Genomic DNA, 22,276 nt, shown 5'->3' on the forward strand with positions numbered 1-22,276 from the left:
CTAGCGGTGTCACTCTGGACAAGTTCCTTATTCTCTGAGCCACAGTCTACTCCTATGTTAAATGGTACTACTTACCTCATAGGGCAGGTTCTGAGGATTAAATGAAAGATCTGATAACACAGTAAAACACTTGAAAAGGGGAGCTAATCTTCTCAAGGTTTTTCGTATTCAATGTGCATATTAGCATTCCAAAGTTTCCAGAGCTTTTTTGAATCTGTAAATGTTTATATACAAAGAGGGTACACCCATGACAGTCTTTGTACTTTTGGTTGAATAAACAAAAGCTCCGTTTTGCTGCCTTCGTGTTTCCTCAGTACCAAGGAAGCAATGAAGTTTTTATTAAATGGCTTAGCTACAGAGTAATTGTGGAGATCTCTGCAGCTTCATGACCATTAAGCAGAATAAGTTTACCTAAAGCCTCTTAAACTGAACCATGAAAGTTCCAAACACCTTTTATTTTCAAGTAGTCCCCTTGATTCTCTTGTGATTAACAGGACATTTAGTCTTTTCTAAAATTCTGCTTTTGATCCAAGTATCCTCCCTTCTCCAAGCAGACACTTCTTACTTCTGTAATGACTTTATAAGCTTTAACAGTAGGTGGTGCTATGAATGCACGAAAATAAATTAGTATAGACCACAACAGAACCATCACAGGTTTATTTCGTGACTTATAACAACATAGAAATATACCTTTTTTAATACTTTCTATAAAGTTATTGACAATACAAAATTTTTTTTCTTTTTTTTCTTTTAATGAAAATGATTTAACTTAGAAATCTATTGTGAAACCTTTGTCTAGTTTTGCAGTTCTCAGATATTCCAGTGCAAAAATAGATCCCATTACAGACAGCATAAAGTGCTTGGAATGAAGGGTCAATGATAAAGAAAAAGCACAAAAACATGGTTTAATCCTAGGGTATAAGAAGGGAGAACAGAATTCTTAAAACTTATAGAAGTATAAACATTCTATAAAAAGGGATGCAACAATTCTGAAGAGAATTAGAACAATATTTCTATAATACTATATTACTAGTAAATGGTAACAAGAGTAGAAATTAATATCTCAATGTCAAAGTGGTTCAATATGACACATGGCTCTTTGGAAAAAAAATTTTACCTGATATATACAACCACAAGAAGAAAACAGACAAATCCCTTTAGTCAATGATTACTATACAGTGAATGCTATGCAACATTTAACAGTCACAATGCATAGGCCTTCAGTACAGATATTGAAATACAGTAGTTTGAGGTTTGGTTATTGGTTTTTTAACAATGACCTATTCTGGGTATCTGTATATAGAGGGCTTTGTTATTGTGTTCTTTTGTATTTTTTCATATTCACAGTTAATAAGGCTTCAGGTGTCCAAATGAAGCAAAAGCAGAAATCTCTGAACACTTAAAAAAATTTTTTTGTTGTTAAACTCACACGGTTACATTTCCACAGGGATGATATAGAAATTTTACTTGACTGAGCAGAGAGTAGTAGAGCAAATCTCTACTATAATTGGGCTTACCCAGAAAAATTTTAAAGACTGCAATTTGAATATCTAATAACAGTACTAATGAAGTAGATGAGCAGCTGTAGATTGTTTCTAGCTTAAGATAGCCTTTAAATCTATATCAAAATGTTGCATTTTTCAAAGTAGTTCACAGTATCTTTTGATTTTTTTAAAATATGGCCTTGAAGTAGAATAATCCAAAAAAGGGAGCTGCTCATGGTTTTAATACAATACAGATTTAGGACATGATTCTGCTGAAATGGGGAATCTAGCAGAAGCTTGATTTTGGAAAATACTAAACAAGGAGAAAACATTCTATGAATTTTATATCATTAAAGACAGCATAAAATATGAGTTATTACTTGTTTATCATTTTAGAAAATATTGGCAATACTCTCTAAAGGTCATTTTCTTTCTCCAAGCAACAAGTTGCATGATAACATGCAATCAATTTTAAAAGAAAAAATGTATATTTGGAATAGATCTGAAATCTTGTACTTTTAGAATTAATATCTCATTTTTTAAAAGGAAAAGACATTAGTAATGATATTAAAAGATCACTTTAACTTCAAACAGTATTTCTCTCATAATTTTGTTGTCTCAAGACAGATAACATTATTTTTAACAAGTGTTTACTGACTAAAAACAATTAAACTGCCTTGGAAAAGTCTGAAATAATTTTCATGTGGGGGCATTTGCTGCCTTTTTCCCATGATACTGACTGAAGAGATAAAAAATTTGAGATTGTCAGAATGGGGTATCTGAGATTTTCAAAGCCAATATTCAAAGGTACTAAATGCCATAAGCAAAAGTTTTATGTTTTTCAACAAGTTTTGAAGCTAATCTGTGACCCTATGACATAAACTTTCTTGCCTTTTGCATTGTTGCTGTTTTCAAAAAGTGGGCTGCCCAATATTCTTTCAGTGGGTTCCCACAACCACAACAAAACCTGTATTTGTAAACCAGTTATCTGATGAACATGGCACAGGAAATCTACTGAAACTTAATTTCTCCCCACGCCATCCATCCATACTCACTCAGTTATAACATACACTCAAAGAATACTTGACTAATGCGCTGATACTAAAAGTATGCTTAACAATCTTAAAGATACTTAAATATAATGTTGTCATGAGAGCTTGGCCATCATACTGTTTTCAAGTCACTAGGCATTAGTCAGATAATCCATTTGCAAACATACGTGAAAAATTAAAGCTAGTGAGGAGGCAGTGTGGCCATACTCCTCTGTGCCACAGGGTTCTACAAAGAAGCCACTCTAAGTTTTAAGAAGTCACTAATAGAACTTACAATTCCAAATAACGTTAAAAGTACAAAGATTGTTCTCAGAAGACAACTCCGTCTTTTCATATTCTAGATTAATTCAAAAAGCCAGAAATAATACTATGCTTGTGTCAAACGACAAGATCTTGAGATGCACTGTACCGTGTTAGTAGACAAGCAGGACAAATGGACACAGACTTCCCTTGATTCCAAATACATCATCTCTTTCATCACATGCCATGGCCTCCCCAGCTTGCAGCCCCAACAATGTGGTTGCTGATTCTTTGCTTCTTACCTGGATCTAAGTATACTTAGAGTCCCAGAAAGATAATCTTGGAGACTCATGGTTCCAAGCAAAGGACAACAATGAAACCAAGTTTCGCTTTTGCATGTCACCATGCCGTTTGCATGTCACCATGCAGTTTCCATGTCACCATCACCAGAGCAGCTCAAAGAGGGAATCAAAGCAGGACTTTCCCCACACATGGCGCCATTTCATCACCTGGTATTTGATGATGTCAACAGACTGAGTAGCGCAGCTTTCACAAAAGTGTGCAAGGCATACCATGGTGCTTCAGGCTTTCTGAGAAACTTGGCACTAGTAATTCTGGCACACTCATTGCCAGCAGTGGCTATGTCACCAGGAAGCCAGTCTCTTGGCATGGCACGGCGTAATAAATGAACGTGTGCATGCCTTTTGATTTTGAAAAATAATCACTGGCCATGACTTGATGAATTATTGTTGCAACCCCAGTAAGAATACAAAGGAACAAAAAAAGTATGTCAAACTCATATGTCCACTGGGTTCCATACTAGAGTTTCACATGAGTATAAGGTAATAAACTAAATTCAAGTCTTTTTCACTCGAGAGCATATGAGACATAGGCTACAAAGGCACTGCCCTTGTAATGGAATTTTGTTTTCATTGCATTGAATTGCATTGCATTGAAATAGTATCAGTACAGTATCCAGTTTACTTCTTCCCACAAAATCTTCTGGCTCTTTCCTCTGGAACACTTCACGTGGTACAAAGGAAGGTCTAGTTCCTCCTTTCTTCCAGCCACCCTATATGGACAAGATTCTTCATACATAACTTTCTTTCACTTTCTCATCCTGCAGGAAAGATGTGAGGACTGCAACATCCACTACTGTCTGGTTTTTGTGTAATGACAGGTCCTTTAAGTGGTCATCATCACTTTGGTCCTTGGCAAAGTTTACAAATACCTGTCAAAATAAAGACAGACCATTATAAACACCTCTAACTTGCTCTCTCTTTATTCAACTTGCACTTTTCCCCATGTGGAAATTAGGTCATATAGAAGAATCTGAGATTGAATAAATAGATTAACTGGAAAACTTTGTGTAGGAGGGAGAAAGGAATGATTGAAAAACCATTAATCATTAAAAAAAGTAAAAAACTGCCCTTATATATTGCCCCTCCAAATCAACCAACCGCTCAATCATCTATTTACTTTGACTCAAACAGACTTGATTAAAGGGAAGGGGGATGAAAACTAACATTTGCTGAATATCTACTAAGGGCCAGGATCTCTTTTGTACCTGATGTCAGTTAATTTAAACGGGATACGGTACTTGGACTAATACCTGCCCATGGCAGATACTCAATAAATTGCAGTTTTTATGATTAGTATGACAATTTATTCTCATAATAACCCTATGAAATCAGTAGCATCATCTCCCTTTTCAGATTCAGGGAGGTTAGGTAAAAAGCATAACAGCAGACAATCAGGAGGTCATGCTCAGATAATCTATACTGTTCTAGGGCCCATAATGAAGGGGGAACAGTCCTCACCCTGAAGAGCAAATCTACTTTTGACACTCAATGCTTACTTGGTCAAGTGTTGTCTGAGAGACAGAGTAGTCTTCTATGTGGAGTTGCTTTTTGCTCTGGGAAAGGATGCTGAAAATCCTGGCCAGGGAAGACAGTGAAGACGGAAGCTGGTACTGAAGCATGTTCCGGTGCTTCTCCTTCAGGACGCTTCCTGGAAAGGCGAGTTCAAAGAACTCCTGTACAGGCTTCAGGTCAGGGTTCGACCCTGCTATTCGTACAACTATTGTATAACCATCTCCAAACCTGAAAGCAGGAAAAAGAAAATCAAATTGAAGACTCTGGGGAAACTTCTCAAAAGAATACTTAACTCTTGGGTCCTGAAAGAGAAAATAGTCCCTGTCAGACCCAGAAATCAGTTTCAGAGAAAAGGAACCGGTTGTCATATACTGAATACCTATTCTATTTGAGCTGCCTTGCCAAGTGCTTTAGACATGACTTCATTTAATCCACACTTGGACCTGTGAGATGTTACAGAGAAACTGAAACCTAGAGAGTTGGTCACTTGCTCATGATACAAAACTCAGAAGTGGTAGGGCTGGGGTGTGGACCCAACACCAGTCAAACCTACTGGTGTGTTTGACTCCAAAGTCTATGCTCCAACCTTACTGGCACGTGTAAATCCTCCCATTACATCTCTATAACAAAACCAGAAAGTAGCTATTCCCAGAATACTGACTCTCAGAGAGGTTAAATAACTTGCCCAAGTGCATACCAACCACTAAAAGGTAAAGAGAGAATTTGCACGCCGTTCTGTTGGACTTCAAAGTCCTCACTCTTTGCACTGTACCATTTTGTTCAGTTTATTTCCCTTTGTTTTAGAACCACCATGTACACATTCACAAAAGAATAAATACACAATTTCTCATTACATGGGATCCCAAAGAAATTGTCTTTGTTACCTATTTTTCAGATGTTGAACACTGCCAAGACACCTGAACCGCCCATTGACCATAATTGCCATCCTGGTGCAAAGAGCTTCACATTCTTCCATACTGTGGGGACAAAGAATGAGGTATAGTCTGAGAAAGATGCTCCTGTAACCATCAGAACATCACCATGACATCTGGAGTTTCAAAGAAACAGATTCTTAGCTTCCTAGAGTATAACTGCATCCTGCTAGAAATTTCATGAAGATGTAGGGAAAATAATGCTCACTGCCGTGTCATTTACAATTGTGAAAAAGCTGAGAATGATCCAAGTGTCTATACAAAAGAGGAACGGTTAAGTAAATTAGGGTATATGCTAATGGAATACTATTCACTAATAGCTATAAGAAATGATGACACATCTCAATTAAACAGACTTGGAATACTGTTCTCAATATTGTTAAGTGAAAAAGAACTTGGTATATATGACAAAGCTTGCATTTTTATTTGTAAAAAACATATACACTGTGTATAGATTTGCAGAGGAAAACTCTGCAAAGATATATTGCCCAGTGATAATAATAGTTGTCTCCTGGTGATACATCAGGTGACCATAATTTTTTTTTCTTTGCCTTTCTGTGTTTTCTGTTTTTACACAGTGACCATATATACTACTTGGAAAACCTAAAAATTATACAACAACAAAGTCAAGCCAACTCTTCACTACAGACCTGTGAGAGGTAAGCACTACTGATCTCCCTTCCTTGATGATACTTAGGGCACAATTCCACAGGAAGCGCCGGGCTTTAGGGTCCATGCCTGTGGTTGGTTCATCCTGTAAACAGAATAGAATAAGTCTTATTATGTGTTGGAAAAAAATCAAAGCTAGGTTTGGTCTTAAATGCAGAAGCATTTTAGAAATAGCCTAAGGTTTAACTTACCATTCTATTTATTTCCTGATGGATCAAAAAACCAGACCTTACATAAAAGAATATTTCATATTTGTTTATAACCAGTTCACTTTTATAACTGTCACTGAGTAGAAAACTCAAATTTAATTTTTGTGAAGTTAAATTTCTCCAAATAAACAGAAAGGAAAAGGGAAAAGTCATTTAGTTTCAATCATCTTTTCATGACTGACAAGCATATACTAAAAATTATTTTTGTCTGAAATGCAACTGAAGTCAGTTCAAAAATTGAATAAATTTCTTTTTTTTTAATTCTAGTTCACTCTGGCTTAGCCTGTTATACTCTACTTGCTGGTCTCCAGTTCCGTTCAGTTCAATCACTAGTCGTGTCTGACTCTTTGCAACCCCATAGACTGCAGCATGCCAGGCTTCCTTGTCCATCACCAATGCCCGGAGCTTGCTCAAACTCATGCCCGTTGGCGATGCCATCCAAAGATCTTATCCTCTGTCATCCTCTTCTCCTCCTGTCTTCAATCTTTCCCAGCATCAGGGTATTTTCTAGAGTCACTTCTTCACATCAGGTGGCCAAAGTATTGGAGTTTCAGCTTCAGCATCAGTCCTTCCAATGAATATTCAGAAATGATTTCCTTTACAATTGACTGGTTTGATCTCCTTGCAGTCCAAGGGAGTCTCAAGAGACTTCTCCAACACCACAGTTCAAAAGCATCAATTCTTTGGCACTCAGTTTTGTTTATAGTCCAACTCTCATATTCATACATGACTACTGGAAAAACCATAGCTTTGACTAGATGGACCTTTGTCAGCAAGGTAATGTCTCTGCTTTTTAATATGCTGTCTAGATTAGTCATAGATTTTCTTCCAAGAAGCAAAAATCTTTTAATTTCATGGCTGCAGTCACCATCTGCAGTGATTTTGGAGCCCCCCCCTAAAAAAAGTCTGTCAGTGTTTCCATTGTTTCCCCATCTATTTGCCATGAAGTGATGGGATCGGATGCCATGATCTTAGACTTGCTGCTTTTAGAGAAACAAATTCTAAATCTAAACACTCTGGATAACTTTAAAGCCTCAGTCCAAGGCTTCTTCCTGTAATAACCTCAGTGCCCTTCTCCTCTACAGAAGAAAAAGGTCAAAGGCCACTGTTGGTCTGATCTTCTGTTTTCCATTTATCCATATGTGAGGAACTATGACCCAAAGGTGCTACTTAGGAATCCTGAAGCTGTAACAACATTCTCTATCTCCAGAGGATGAACACATAGATGGCATACAGAATGGTCCAAAGAAAGTTAAATCCTACACCCAGCCTCAGTAACACTTGTTGGGATTCTCCATGCCAGAGAAACAAGGTCCCTGGAGTATCTCCCTCTCTGTAACATCCGAGGGCAAGGCAGATACACCCCATGTGTATTACGAAGAGGGATGGGGAGCTTCCCTCTGGTTCCTCATCGGGCTATTCCTCATCGGGTGAGGTGGGGCTTGCCATTGCCAAGCCAGTCATGCACATCCTGGACATCCAGGACTTTAGAATAGAGATGCTTTCCATTCAGGCCAGAACAGGGTTTTCCATTCAGTCACACTCACCAGAAACACCACTGGAGGCCCGCCAATCAAAGCCATGGCTGTTGAGAGCTTGCGCTTATTGCCTCCACTGTAGTTCCCAGCATATTTTTCTCCATACTTCACAAGTCCCAGTTTCCGAATCGCCCACTCGCCAACCTAAGAGTGATAAAAGAGCACCTTGACCTTTGCTGGGTTTGGCAATTTTATCATGCTTTTCTTACACTTACGTGTGAGAATTCTTTCACTGAGTAGGACCAGATTCTATACGATCATAACCTGGACAGTGCCCGCAGCACAGGAAGCAGCACTCCCTCTCTGCCCTCCAGAGTGAGCCTGATCTCCCACCCCTACCCCACCGCCGCAACCTCCCCCTTTGAAAGTAGCTGCAAAGAGCAGGCACTTCCTGTCGCTGCACCCATAAGGAAGAACAGCCTGAAGCCGATGGCCATGTGCGAAGGTCACAGCCCTAAGGCGGGCTGTCAGGATGCCAAAGGAGGCAGGCTGGCTTTCCAGCGCCCACAGTACCTTGCCTACTTCTTTCTCCGGGACTCCTCTCAAAAGGGCAAAGAACTCCACGTGTTCTCTTCCAGTCAGCAGCTCTGTGATGGCATCAAACTGAGGGCAATAGCCCATGTTCTGATGGACTTCGTGGATGTCTGATAAGATACTGCAAAGAAAAGCAAAACTGGTCAGGTTTTTAAGCATTCTGGTGCCCTGGTCAGACCATCTTGCCTAACATTCTATACACTGCGCTTGTGCATGGCAAACAGACCAGTGAGCACACTTGCTTATAGCTTCAAGGAACAGCCTTTCTGCCCTCAGGATATCAACAGTCTTAGTCACGCTCTCCAGGGGCTTTAACATGAAGTGTCCATTCCTGACTTGATTCTGTGGCCCAGTCATATGCACCATGTGCTCTATTGCTTCATTTAAGCCAGAGGAGGCCCAGCAATTTGGGTGACTTCTCTCTGCTTTTTGTTGCCTATACACTGACTTGGCCACAGCATGATCCAAACCCTATAGTCCTGCTAAATACTCAACGCACAAACTGCCCTGGTTTTGAAGGTTTTCATGATGAGAACCTGATGACAACAAAAAATGTAACTACAGACACAATTTTACATATACTGGTGGGGGCGGCTTTTAGGCCCCATGAAGCCAATCTAGGGTTAAGGATCCCTGATGTAGGAGGAAGCTCAGTGTCACATCCAGTCTGGCGGCTGCACTTCAGTCACCTCTGGAGAGCCATGGGTTCAGCCTGTCAGCAGTGTTCATTCCTCTCTGCACATCAATTAGTAGGCCCAGGTCGAGTGTTTTCCAAAGCTGAAGTTAGACCCTCACAGACCCTTCGCCTAGACCTCACAACTACGCTGCTCATACCAGTATTCAGAATCAGGCAATGTGATGAACATTAGTCTGGACCAGTTATTGCTACTACTGCTATATACCCCAGGAGCCTGGTACTAGAAACAAACCTGGGGAAACCATGTATGTAGCCTCAGGCCTGCTATTCTAAAAATTCCGTTCTCTTAAACCGCCTTTACACTGTTACTAAAACAAATGTAAGATGCAGAGAAAAGTCATGAGTACATTAAGTTCCTTGATGTTTTCAATTTTATTGGCTAGTAGCCCTTTGTCCAAATTGTGAGTCATCCTCCATTTGTACATTATGAAATAAATTTAGTAGGCCACAACTAGTATTATTAAAATGGCATGGCAGAGAGTGGAGTAAGAAATGTTGAATGCACTATAAGCAGTTAGAGTAGGTAGTATTTTACAAAATTATTTAAGCTATATGCCTGTTTACATGTTTTTGTGCATTACTTGACTGAGAGGTAAGATGTATTTGCTATTATGGGACATGAGCAAAAAGTCTGAAAGCCATTTGTACCATTTCTCCATATAAAAAGCCCAGAGAAGTTCCACATATTTAGAATGCTCAAGGGTTTCACTTTCAAAGTTGCCTAGCAGGACTGTACTGTAGGCATACTGTACGCCTTAAGATCAGGCTGCTCAGTGATCTCTGCATTTTCAAATAATAGCCCAGTGGTGACATCCATTGTTGGCATAACCTTTAGAGGGCAATTTCACAGGTATATAACCTTTTATCTTGATGAAAGAATCAAAATGAACACAAGGACGTATTTAGTGAAAAACAGAAACAAATATCCAACAATTAAAGAACTGGTGAAATAAATGTCCAACAATAAGGAAATAGTGAAATAAACTACAGGTACGTGTACACAGAGGCATTTTATGCAGCAATGTAAAATTCTACATCTTAGAATATGCAACCCAAGTCATTAGCAACAAAAAACTAATTTAAAAATCTAGATCTAATATAATCTCAGTATAATCTAATATAATCTCATACATAAATATAATATATATATATATAAAAAATAGAGATTTGGGTTGATGGGAATGTTGTAAAATTGTATTGTGATAATGGTTGTACAACTCTGCATATTGCCTAAAGGTCACTGAATTGTACTCTTAAAACAAGCAAACTATAAGGTACATAACTTATACCTGAATAAATCTGTTAAAAAAAATAAAGTGAAACTAAAAGGTAATGTAAATAGTCATTATCTGTAGGTACTGGGATTATGGATTTTTATTTTCTTCTTTACAGTTTACTATATTTCAACATTTTTAGAAACTATACAGTGCTGTTATATCAACAAAATCACAACATATTCATTTAAATAAATTTTTAAAAAAAGTCTTTGTGGCAAAATACAGACTTGTTTTCTCACCTATTTTTGTTAAGGAAAGCATCTCCTCTGGTAACAGTGGTATCTCCTGTTAACATCTTGAAAGTTGATGATTTCCCAGCTCCATTAACACCCAGAAGTCCAAAGCACTGAAAATGATTGGGTCAGTAATATTAGCAAACTATTAAAAATCTGAATATAAATGATTCATAAATAATCACCTCAGCTTCATTTTTATGTAACATGATCCTAAAATGTCACTCTTAATGAAGAGTAGAATATTTAGGTTTTCAGAAGTCATATAGATGTTTAATCATACATTTTATAATGGAACCATTTTAAACGTGGATGTATTTGTAAATATTCTTTGAGTTGTTGGGTTAAAGCCAAAGTTAATGAGTGAAAAACAGTGATAAAAGCCAACAAGTCAAATTTTACCATCGAATCTAGCTAAAGGGTATATAAGAATACACACATAAATAAAGAGAAAATCTTTTTAAAAATCTATTTGAATTTCATTATCATCTTGAATGGATCACAAAATCACTTTCTAGATGAACATACTCTTCTTAAATTGTCTGAGATTATCCAAAATTGTTGATACACGGGGCCACTAGTTTTGATATATGCATGCGTGCTTAGTCATTTCAGTCGTGTTGGACTCTCTGACACCCCATGGACATGGCCCGCCAGGCTTCTCTGTCCATGGGATTCTCCAGGCAAGAATTCTGGAGTGGGTTGTCATTTCCTTCTCCATTTGATATATGGGGCCCTCAAACTTTCAATGACTGACTGCTATACATAGATATAAATGGAGTAGCCTTTTTAAATCACTTTTAACTTCTTACAGACATTGTTGTTTGACTGGAGTAGAGACAGTCTGAATTAATAGGAGCAAACACAATATGGATAGAGCGCCTTTACCTCACCAGGAGGAATGCCAACGCAGATCCTGTCAACAGCAGGTTTCCTCTTTCTTCTGTATACCTGAAACCAGCAAAATGCAAAAAGTCATGAGCTGCAGTGACTCACGGCTCTCCCAGGCAACTGTGGAAGAGGGAATTATGACCTAAACACACCACGAGATTCGACTCATTGATAAGACTAAGTCAGATTCTTAATGTGCCAAAGCCTTGGTCTGTCTCCGTGGCAACTGGCTTTTGAATGACTCTGATGCTCAAAATATAAATGAATTTCTTTGTATTTTTTAATCGAATATCAGACTTTAAAAAAATATATTTGTCATTAACATCTACATAATTTTTATTTAATATAAAGACATTGCAGATATTTTAAAAATTAAATTCTATGGGATAAAAATTTGTTATCAAAACATTTCAAATATTGAACATATTACAAAAAACTGAATTATTGTTGTTCTGGCACCTAGAAGGGGCCAAAATAGATCCTCCTCTTAATCAGTGGGGATTTATCAGCTTTTTTGAAATTCAAAATCAATCATTTAGTCTCCCAACTTCAGCTTTGACTCAGTATACAATATTAGATGTTTTAATAACTAACACGTAAATATAAACATGAAAATCAAACATACTCAAGAATGAGAACTCACTTTACAATTATTCTCGGTAGGATTTCTTTAATTAGAGAAGTCTCCATGGTGTATTTTAAGTAAAATTAAATTGACAGAAACTTGGTATAAATGCACCTTTTAGGAAGCATGCTCCTTTTATTAAGTGAGTCAGCAAAATGCTAGTTTCTAACATATAAAGCTGAAAAAATTGAAGGCAAGTTGTAGCCTGTCTTCACTGTCTCACCTTAGTCAACTCCTTGATTTCCAAGATGTCATTCTGTCCTCCACCATCAAGAATTCTCTGTCTTTCCCTCCTCACATCTTCATCCTCATCATTCAGAGGAGGAAGCTTTGCCTTTACAGGTCTTAGGGGGAAGAAAATTAAGAAGAAGAAAAAAAATCAACCTTTCAAGTTATTTTCTAAGTCCAAGACCCAGTTTCTACATCAGTCCTATAAAATCCACACTCCAGCATTGTCAGTACTGTTGGACAGGGGATGCCCACATTGGGAGAATCAGTTTGATTATCCGCTTTGCGTTCAAGTCAACCCAACCACCATTGAGTGTTTCCCTGTGCTCCATCCGCTGTGACCCTCAACCAGGTGCTCAGTGAGTTCTGCAAGAAAGCTCACCTGGGCCTGATGAAGAATCGGTACTGGATCAGCACAGTGATGAGGAAGAACACCACTCCTTCCACAGCCATGGCAAAGAGATTTCGTCCCACTAAGTCCCAAGACAGTGGTGAGACAAAGCGGTTCTCCCCTGGACACAGTGCAGAGATCCAATCAGAATGGAGGCACCAGAGACCAAAGCCCTTCCTCAAATTCAGGCTCAAATTTACCTATGTTTTGAACCCAGGTCTCCCGCGTTGCAAGTGGGTTCTTTACAAGCTGAGCCACAAGGGATGCCCAAGAATACTGGAGTGGGTAGCCTATCCCTTCTCCAGCGGCTCTTCCCAACCCAGGAATTGAACCAGGGTCTCCTGTATTGCAGACAGGTTCTTTACCAACTGAGCTCCTAGGGAAGCCCACTTCTACAAATACCAATGGTTATCACCCATTTTAGGGATCTGGTCATGGCACTAATGGTAGAGAAACCGCCTGCGAAAGCAGGAGATGTAAGAGACACGGGTTCAATCCCTGGGTCAGGAAGATCCCCTGAAGAAGGGCATGGCAACCACTCCAGTATTCTTACCTGGAGAATCCCATGGACAGAGGAGCCTTGTGGGCTCTAGTCCATAGGCGTGCAAAGAATTGGACACAACTGAAGCCACTTGGTACATCACCCATGATAAGGACGAAAAAATAAAGGAGTCACCAGTTTCCAAGTCTGACTTAAGGTAAGGTTTAGAGAAGCGTACTGCAATGCAGTATCAGTCAGAATTTCAGAGTCAACATGTATTAGATCTGTAACTTCATCTAAGAAATCTAATGCTTCCTTTTGAATGAGATGTGCCAAAAATTCTTTGTGAAAAGGCAAGCAATCCAGGGTAATTTTTAGGGTCAGTATTTTAACAAATTATTAGCTTCACTAAGAAAGATTAGAAAGCACATTAAAAGATGCTCCTTTTAGTAGCGTATAATGTAATCTAGGGATTTCCCTGGTGGCTTAGACGGTAAAGAATCGTCTGCAATGCAGAAGACCTGGATTTGCCTCTGGGTTGGGAAGATCCCCTGGAGGAGCACATGGCAACCTACTCCAGTATTCTTGCCTGGAGAATCCCCATGGACAGAGGAGCCTGGTGGGCTACTGTCCATGGGGTCACAAAGAGTCAGACAGGACTGAGCAACTAAGCACAGCACAATGTAATCTAGTAACTCAATTCACCTCGTTTTATATAAATATTCCTTAAATTCCTTATATATCTCCTTTGTACCTCCAAGCTTAAAAAAATAGTCCCTCTTCTATGCCCATTAAATAACATGGCCCATCTAACTATATGAGCAAGTCGATAAAGAATAGTAATGTGGGCACAGGAGGGATTTTTTAAAGACTCTAAAGGCAGAAGGAGCTGCAGTAAATTATCTTTTTATAGACTGTATAAAAGGTGACATAGGACCCCACCTGCAGGTCCATGATCTTCCTAATAGAGGCAAAGTTTGCATCTTTCCTTTCGATTCTCTGGCCCATACCTAATTCTTGGAGCTGTGATTTGATTTTTCCAATGACTTTAACAAACGCCACCAGTGGTACCAGGCACTGGGTCCAAGCTAAAACCAGTATTTTTCCCTACCTCCAAAACCATGTTCTCACCTTTCAGACAAATGGCTGTGTCAGACAAGACCCAAGCCACAGCCAACTGTGCTGATATGAGCCCTATCAGCGGAGGGAAGTCCTAGGCCCAGTCACCAGCCTTTTTCCAAAATAAAAGCCAAAGTATCAAGACGCATACAAACTCCCACCCCTATTAAAACATCGTGTAGCCACTGCTGTCACTCACCAAACCTTTCCAAGGCATCAGCCATTGCCTGGTTTTTCACCATGTCAATGAGCCCCCGTCCCAGGCAAAAATGTGGGAAGATCAAGAACACTGACTTCAGGATATCATTGATGTTATTCAGCTTCTAAAAAAAATAAGAGACAGACTGTATGTCTTTTATGACGCAGGCTAAAAACTGACCAAGGTCTAAAATATGAGAGTGAAGAAAAAGTTTGATTCCTTGAGGTCAAACTGAATCTTTGATTCAGATACCAATAAACAGCAGCAGCCATAGCTAATGATATATAATGTAGCAAAAGTTTTGCTCTTTAGAAAATTTAGAATAATGCTATGAGTATGGGAGGAAAATGAGCAAAGTTTAGAAATATGATTGCATTTAATCAAAAGCAAATCCAACACAAAACATTTGCTTAGCATTTTAAAAGCAAATTGCTCATGTTTGGGTCAATACATTTCAGTTTCAGGATTTTGTTGGAATTTAAATAATTCTTCTCAAATACATCAATCTAGCAATGGCCAAATACCTAACAACTAAGTAAGCTGCTAAGTGCTGGATGCACTGGGCTAGGGAAGAGGAGAGCTAAAGATGATTAAGAAACAGTCTCTACTCTGAAGAAAAGAAATATGGAAACAGGAAATTACTACATAATTGGATGTGTTATCCTGGAGGCATGAACTGTGTGAGCTTTGGAAGCACAGAGAAGAGAGAGTACCTGCTATACGGCAGGTAAGCAAAACTTCAGGCTGAAGCTTAGTTTTGACAGAACTGGGTGGTAGCTCACATTGCTGGTGAAGAGCTCCAACAACAGAGTGGCCACACTGCCACTGCCACTGAGGAAGAGGCTCACACTGGTGAGGACCATGTGGGCTGGGCTGGGGGTCCTCAAACAGGCCTGTGGGCCTGCGGAGGGTTTAAGGAACCCTTCAGCCGAAGCCTACCATGTTGGGAAAGGGTGTGGTGGGGACTGTCCAGGAAGGATTATACACCTCTGAAAGGCCTTGTGGGTTAAGTTAAGGTGTCTGGACAAAAGCAATGACAACAGGAATGGACAGGAAACCTTGTTTGAGAGATCTGTAATTGAGGGAACTGGCAAGGTCACCAACTGAATGTGGGAGAAATAAGCAAAAGCAAAGCAGATAAATAGCCCTAATACTGCCAGCTGGGGTGACTGGGGGGATTGTAATGCCATCCAGTGTGGCAGGAATGGCAAGAGAAATACTGGGTTCTGAGGGGAAGATGATTGGGACATGACCAGTCTAGGGTATCTTTCAGTTAATCTAAACGGAGCCACCCACTGGGCAAGTGAGACTGTGGGGCAAGAGTTCAATGGAAGAGTCAGGGCTTAAGGCACAGATCTGAGAGAGAACAATGTGAGACACTGAGAGGTGGGGGTAAAAGCTTCCAGAATGAACAGCATCACCCAGAGACAGTTCCTACAGTGGAAAACAAGATGGCAGAGAACCGAATACTGGAGAAAGCAACACTTGGACAGAAAGGAGTATAAGAGGACTGTCGAAAGAAACAGAAAGATTTGATCGGAGACACATAAGGAAAAGGAGAAGCAAGAGATGCTATGCAAACCCAGGAAAGACAGACTGCAAAAGTTCAGACTGGTCCATGGGGTCAACGCCACAGGCAAGCAGAATACAGTCATGATAAACACTATCCCCTGGCTCCAAATATGGTCATCCCAGCATCTCTTTCCACAGAACTCACATTGTTGGTGAAGAGCTCCAGCACGAACGTGGCCACACTGCCATTGATGCCGATGAAGAGGTTCACGCTGGTGAGGACCACGTAGGCTGTGCTGGGGATCTTGAACACGAAGGAGGCTGGGTACATGAGAGGTGTGATGGACCACCTGGTGAGGCACAAAGACACATGTCCACTGGGTGTCCTCCACCTTCTCTCTGACAGTGGATTCCATCTGCCCCATCCAGAGGTGCCTTACCCATACAGCAACAGTAGAAGAGCGAGCACAGGCAGGTTGGTAGAGGACACGTAGGACTTCTGCTGGAAGCAGATGAAGATGATAATGACCAGCGTGGCAGGGACCACATAGTTGCACTAAAAGTGAAACAAGGAAACCAAGGTCACCCCTAAGTCAAAGACACAACACATCTCAAGTCTTCACCATCACTGGACAAGAAAGGGCAGATAAACATATTGAAGAATAACTGTGAATTAATGAAGCCACAAAAACTATTAATCAAAATACTGGACAGCACATTTTGACAAGCCTTTTACCCCCGGCTGATTTTATAAACTGCATGTCCTTTCTGTCTTTCCAACAGATAAGCCAAGGTGTCACGCTCAGTAAACTTACTGAAGGATGGATTCCCAGTCAGAGTAATTTCAATTTCACAGGCAGCAAGTAAGCTGCCATTACTCTTCCCGAAGATGACTGTGTCTGTTTCATCATTAATGCTATATTACAGTCTGCCCAAGTTCAAGCTCTCTTGTAATCTATTTATGAGGTAAGCACTTATAACATCAATGTCAGGACAGTTTCATCACACCAAGACTAATTTTAAAGTCTGTCCTGACAGTGTCTCAAGCATTAAAATGCAGAAATAAAGTCTTGACCACAAGACAATTACAGGAATTCACAGCTGGCAGAGCAAAGCACAGGCAGGGAGGTAGCAGTGGGCTTGCCAGCTGTTAGAAGAATTTGTAGCTCCAGACTGCAGGGCTCTGTGCCTCAGTCCCATCCTACTCAACTGTGTTTTCCAACAACTTAGATGAAGACACGCTTACAGCAAATTTCAGAGGTTCTACAGCAGGGAGAGGTGGATAATATACAGGAAGATAATAGTGTTCCTGAGTCAGGCACTTGATCTTTCATCTCTGAATCTGTGATGCCTGGCAGAGTTAGATACACAGTGAGCAGTCAGTATGTATGTGCTTACTCAATAAAGCAATCATTGGATTAAGACAAAAAACAAAACAAATGGACATCCCATAAAATTCAGTTTAACAGGAAAAAGTTTTATATGTGCTTTAAAAAGCCTTTATGTTTATAAATAAAGCTATATATAAAGGTTGAAAAGAGTCAACTGCATTAGTAAACAGTGAAAAAGACCCCATTTAACAATACCTATGAAGCAGAGGTTTCAGTTCCCTACAAGTTGCCAATAAGACCACACTACTTCAAAAATGCAGTACCCTTGGGCTGAGGAAGAGGAGTATGGGATAAAGATCAATTGCCTCTAGACCCGTAACCATTTGGATGACAGTCTGATTATAAGGCTAATTCTAGGCTTTGTTCTTCAAAGAGCACATTAACAATATGGAGTATGGGCCACAGAGAGGCAATCAGGTCAGAACAGTGCCAAGTCTGAGAGGCTTGCTATAACCAACACAGATATCATCATCACTCACACTTCTACAGGGCTTTAGAGATTACAAAGTGTGTTCTCATAGATCATCTTATCTGGGGAAGATTTAGGATAAATGATAGGTGTCTTCAAATATTTGAGGGTATATCCAATGGGAGAAGAATTAAATTTTCTGTGTGGCCTACAATTAATGGAACTCATAGGGAGATAGATTTCAACTCTGCTTTATAAAAATTATTTGAACTTCAGAATTCTTTGACACCCTCCATATTGGCTCAAACAGAAGCATTATATTACAGCTGACATGAAAACAGATTTGCAAGGGACGGATAAGCTTCCAGTAAAACAGAAGATGTTTTCAAATGGCAGGTTGAGCTCCTGGTAAGACAAAGAATATCCTGACTCTGGAGGTTAAAAATCTATCAGACAAGTTAGAGGCACTGACTTTAGAGGCACTGACTTAGAGTTCCGACTGAGTGTTCCACCTCAGTTCTTTAAAAGGTTGTCACTTAGGCAATGAGGTGGTGGTGGTATCAGCTGCAGTCCCTTTGGACTGATTTTCTCTGGTGTAAGATCAGTTGTGTGCTGAAGGTCGTGTTTGGTGACATGAACGTGTACAACTGTGCCTGCCTTATCCTCTTTCATTCATCTTTGATTAGCTAGAACATTTCCTGGTGAAGGCCAGAAGCCCTTCCATCCTTCCAGTCTAGAGCCCTGATGGAGGTTTATGGAGCAGCAGCAGGCGGGTGGTCTTACCATGTCCCAGACAAAATTGGAGAGCCAGTATATGACAGGCTTCACTCCGCTGATGAACTGCAGGTGCTTCGCTTTGCTGACGCGCTCCTGGATCAGGAACACGACAAAGCTGGCCGGGACGAAGGACATCGCGAAGATGACACAGATGGACACAAGGACGTCCACGGATGTGGTCATCCTGAAAAAGACAGTGTAGCTGAGGGCACAATCAGAGCATGCAGACACACACGCGTGTGCACACATGCGCACACACATGCACACACGAATGTCTGAAGCATACACACACACACATGCACACACACGCACACACACACACACATGAATGTCTGAAGTATACACAGATACACACACACACGAATGTCTGAAGCATACACACACACACACACATATGAATGTCTGAAGCATACCCCAGGGAAAAAGATCTGTTCACCACATATATTTCATTCAGGGTTAAAGATGATTATTTTCAAGCAAAAAAAAAATCTTGATAATTCAAATGCAAAACTGCTTCTACTGAGGTCAAAGAGAGTCCACAGCCAAAACGAAACTATTAAAGGAAGTCTAAGAGTGGCCTAATAGCATTCACTTTGTTCTACTAGTCTTGATCTTTTATGAGCAACAAGCTGTAAATTTTTACACATAAGGGAGTAGTATAGCTTGAAAACTAAATAAAGCAGAAATATTAGTGTGAAACTATTCAAACAACAATTTCTGGCTGTAAATGAATTTGACAACAAAAGAGCATGGCATATCAATCTAACACAAAAATTCCATCAGATCCTTATTATAAGAAAAATAGCCTTATGAGCCCATTAAATGGGATATAATATATATTATTTCTTTATGTAAATTTCATATAAGCTTGGTATAAAGATCCTAGTGACATACATTGATATTCCATACAAGTGAAGCAGAAACTATAACTGTGCCATACTCCATAAATAAGAAAGGAACCTAACATGTATTGAATATCAACCTTGTGCTGAAGGCCAGACTTGTCCATTTACATGAAATGCCTCACTTAATACCATGTATCTAGAAAGTTTAAAAAACCAGATTTAAACCCAGATCTCTATGATTTCAAAGGCTATACACTCTGAACTAGATCATACTGGCTTTAACACCATACACACATACACACACACACATGCTGTCTCTCTCTCCCTCTCCAGGAATTAATAAACACACAAGCTGATAAAAGTGTGTTTCACTAAGTTTAAAAATAGTTGTTTCGAAACAAATGAAATTGATATTTTAATTAAACATTGTGTTAAGAGTTAAAATATTTTAGAATCATATTAACAATTTAACTTACTTTAAATGAATTCATTAAATGTAATAATGGCTTTAATTATTACAGAGGCATCTATCTTGTGTAGTTTAATCTCTGCCCAGCCAATTCACAAACTGATCATTTTTTGTCCAGAGCCTGGACCAACCCAGACATACATAACATACCTCCGTCCCCAGCTGTTCTTCTACAACCAGCTTCATACTTCTTTCCCCTGCACCACAATTCCCCCAACACCCTCCCCTCTCCCAAATCAGACACAGTGACACTTACAGAGCCACTTCTGAGAGCTGCTGCTTGGTGAGGTTCAGCGGGTGATTGAAAGCAGTAATCCCATACTGGCTGGGGTTCGCTCCCTTCTGCAGATTGGCCCGGAGAATGGCATTGTTGATGACGTTCAAGAAAGAGCTGATGGCGTGCCAGCCCTTGTTGTTAAACCACACCTGAAATAAAACATGCCAGGTGCAAAGTACTGCTCCTAACCCCTGTTCCCAAAGTTTGGTGCACACACACAAAACATGCACATGAACTCCAGAAATTTCAGTCACACCTAAAGATAAAACATGATCAGAGAACATGGTAAAGAGGTAACAAGGGCCAGGGTGTGCCCAGCACTGACTGTGAGGTCAGGCAATATGCTGACTTTCTTTAATGTATTTAATCTTCACCAAAGCTTTGAGGTAGACATGGTTATTGCCTCCATTTTGCAGATTAGGAAACTGAGGCTTAAACAGGTTAAGTATCTCAGTCATGTTCATAATGGTTCCTCTGGTGTGACTAGCAGAAAAGCAAGTTCTTTTTATAGCCTCACCAATAAAGTTACTAGACTTTTCTGTCGTGAATCAACATTATCATGAGCTGACACTTCGGGGCAATACAGGAATTATTGTTCATCAAGCCACTGGAACAAAGGGCTTTACCTTGACGTTATTCTTCGTGTCCAGTCCTGTCATGAACCTTCCCAAGCTGCTGAGAAATCGGTCTGCAGAACTGTCCTGTGAACAACAAAAAGCTGCCTCAGCTGGGATGGTTCACAGGGGAGGAGCAACAGGAGTCTGGAGTCTGTGGACAATGGCACAACCTTGTGAAGGGAAACACAGCTACTGCCTCATTCACTGAAATGCAACTTGAACCCTCTAAATAATAAATGGCTCCTGAAAAATAAGTGACTGGAAATCTAAAGCCCTGATGTTGCCACGAGTCATAGGTTTTAAAGGAACCAGAGGGAAACCCTGTCAGTCTGTATCTGGTGGTCCCAACAGGCAGATGTCAGTCTGTATCTGGTGGTAAGGGCTCTTCACCACGTTCCCTTGACATCGCTCCCAGCTACAATTAACATGTAGATGCATCAGATATGGGGTCTGGGCCTCAAGGGAGAGATTCTAGGACAATCCCTGCTGTCTGTGACCCTTGAATTCATATCATCTGACCCCCAATTCCAACTTAGAAATGGGAAACCTGGGATACAGATAAAGAAAGTGAATGTTTATCAGGTCCTAAAACTAGCTGCCGGTTTAAAGAAAGTGATTCATTTCCTGTTTAACCAATGATTGTTTTAGAAAAGTATGTTTGATGCCCAGTTCACTGGCTATACTTAAGTTATTTTGAGAGATCTAAAATCTTTGAACTTGCTTTTTTTTCTCAAGCATCTTTGTTTGTTTTGGCTGCACTGGGTCTTACTTCCCTGATCAGGGATTGAACCCAGGCACCCTGCACTGGAAGTGCAGAGTCTTAACCACTGGACCATCAGGGAAGTCCCTGAACTTGTTTCTGACCTGTACTTTCAAATAGTAAGTACACACTGAGTGACTCAGTCTTGGCTGACCCATGATCTCTAAGTGCTCAGTGATGGCTTTGTACTTGAAAATCTTAAACAGTAAGCTACCAGGTAATCAGATCTACCTGCCAACTACGCCCATGTACCAGCAACTCATTTTCTGTCCGACGTGTCTTAGGATGGGTACTGTACCTTGACCACCTTCAAGTGTTTCTTCATTTGCTGGATGGCATCATTAACTTCTTCACTCGGAGGAAGTGACTGAGAATTACTGGCGCCCAGGGAAAATCCACCGTACCTAAAAGAATAGCCTGACATTACGACACAGGCAGCGTGGGGCCCATTGTCACTCAGCAGCAGACACTGCCTAAGGATGGAATGTTCAATTAGAGGAACTGTATGTTCAAAGTAGGACCAAAATAGGACTCAGAGAAAGTTTC

General features: G+C 40.1%; 1 protein-coding gene across 4 annotated transcripts in view; it reads right to left on the reverse strand.

The window, feature by feature from the left end:
• Positions 1,269–22,276, reverse strand: part of ABCA1 (ATP binding cassette subfamily A member 1) — a 131,530-nt gene continuing 110,522 nt past the window's right edge. For all 4 annotated transcript variants that reach the window (XM_018052543.1, XM_005684263.3, XM_018052542.1 and 1 more), the window contains 17 exons: positions 22,029–22,134; positions 20,980–21,054; positions 20,333–20,502; positions 18,769–18,946; positions 16,626–16,741; positions 16,391–16,535; positions 14,674–14,797; positions 12,866–12,995; positions 12,479–12,599; positions 11,628–11,690; positions 10,746–10,852; positions 8,512–8,653; positions 8,008–8,142; positions 6,233–6,336; positions 5,535–5,627; positions 4,635–4,878; positions 1,269–4,007 (listed from right to left, as the gene is read on the reverse strand). In XM_018052543.1, the coding sequence (XP_017908032.1) occupies positions 3,867–4,007; positions 4,635–4,878; positions 5,535–5,627; positions 6,233–6,336; positions 8,008–8,142; positions 8,512–8,653; positions 10,746–10,852; positions 11,628–11,690; positions 12,479–12,599; positions 12,866–12,995; positions 14,674–14,797; positions 16,391–16,535; positions 16,626–16,741; positions 18,769–18,946; positions 20,333–20,502; positions 20,980–21,054; positions 22,029–22,134 (2,194 nt within the window). In that variant the 3' untranslated portion in view covers positions 1,269–3,866. The remainder of the gene's footprint in view (positions 4,008–4,634; positions 4,879–5,534; positions 5,628–6,232; positions 6,337–8,007; positions 8,143–8,511; positions 8,654–10,745; positions 10,853–11,627; positions 11,691–12,478; positions 12,600–12,865; positions 12,996–14,673; positions 14,798–16,390; positions 16,536–16,625; positions 16,742–18,768; positions 18,947–20,332; positions 20,503–20,979; positions 21,055–22,028; positions 22,135–22,276) is intronic.

This window comes from Capra hircus, chromosome 8 (genome assembly GCF_001704415.2).
Source record: "Capra hircus breed San Clemente chromosome 8, ASM170441v1, whole genome shotgun sequence".
Taxonomy (NCBI): domain Eukaryota; kingdom Metazoa; phylum Chordata; class Mammalia; order Artiodactyla; family Bovidae; genus Capra; species Capra hircus.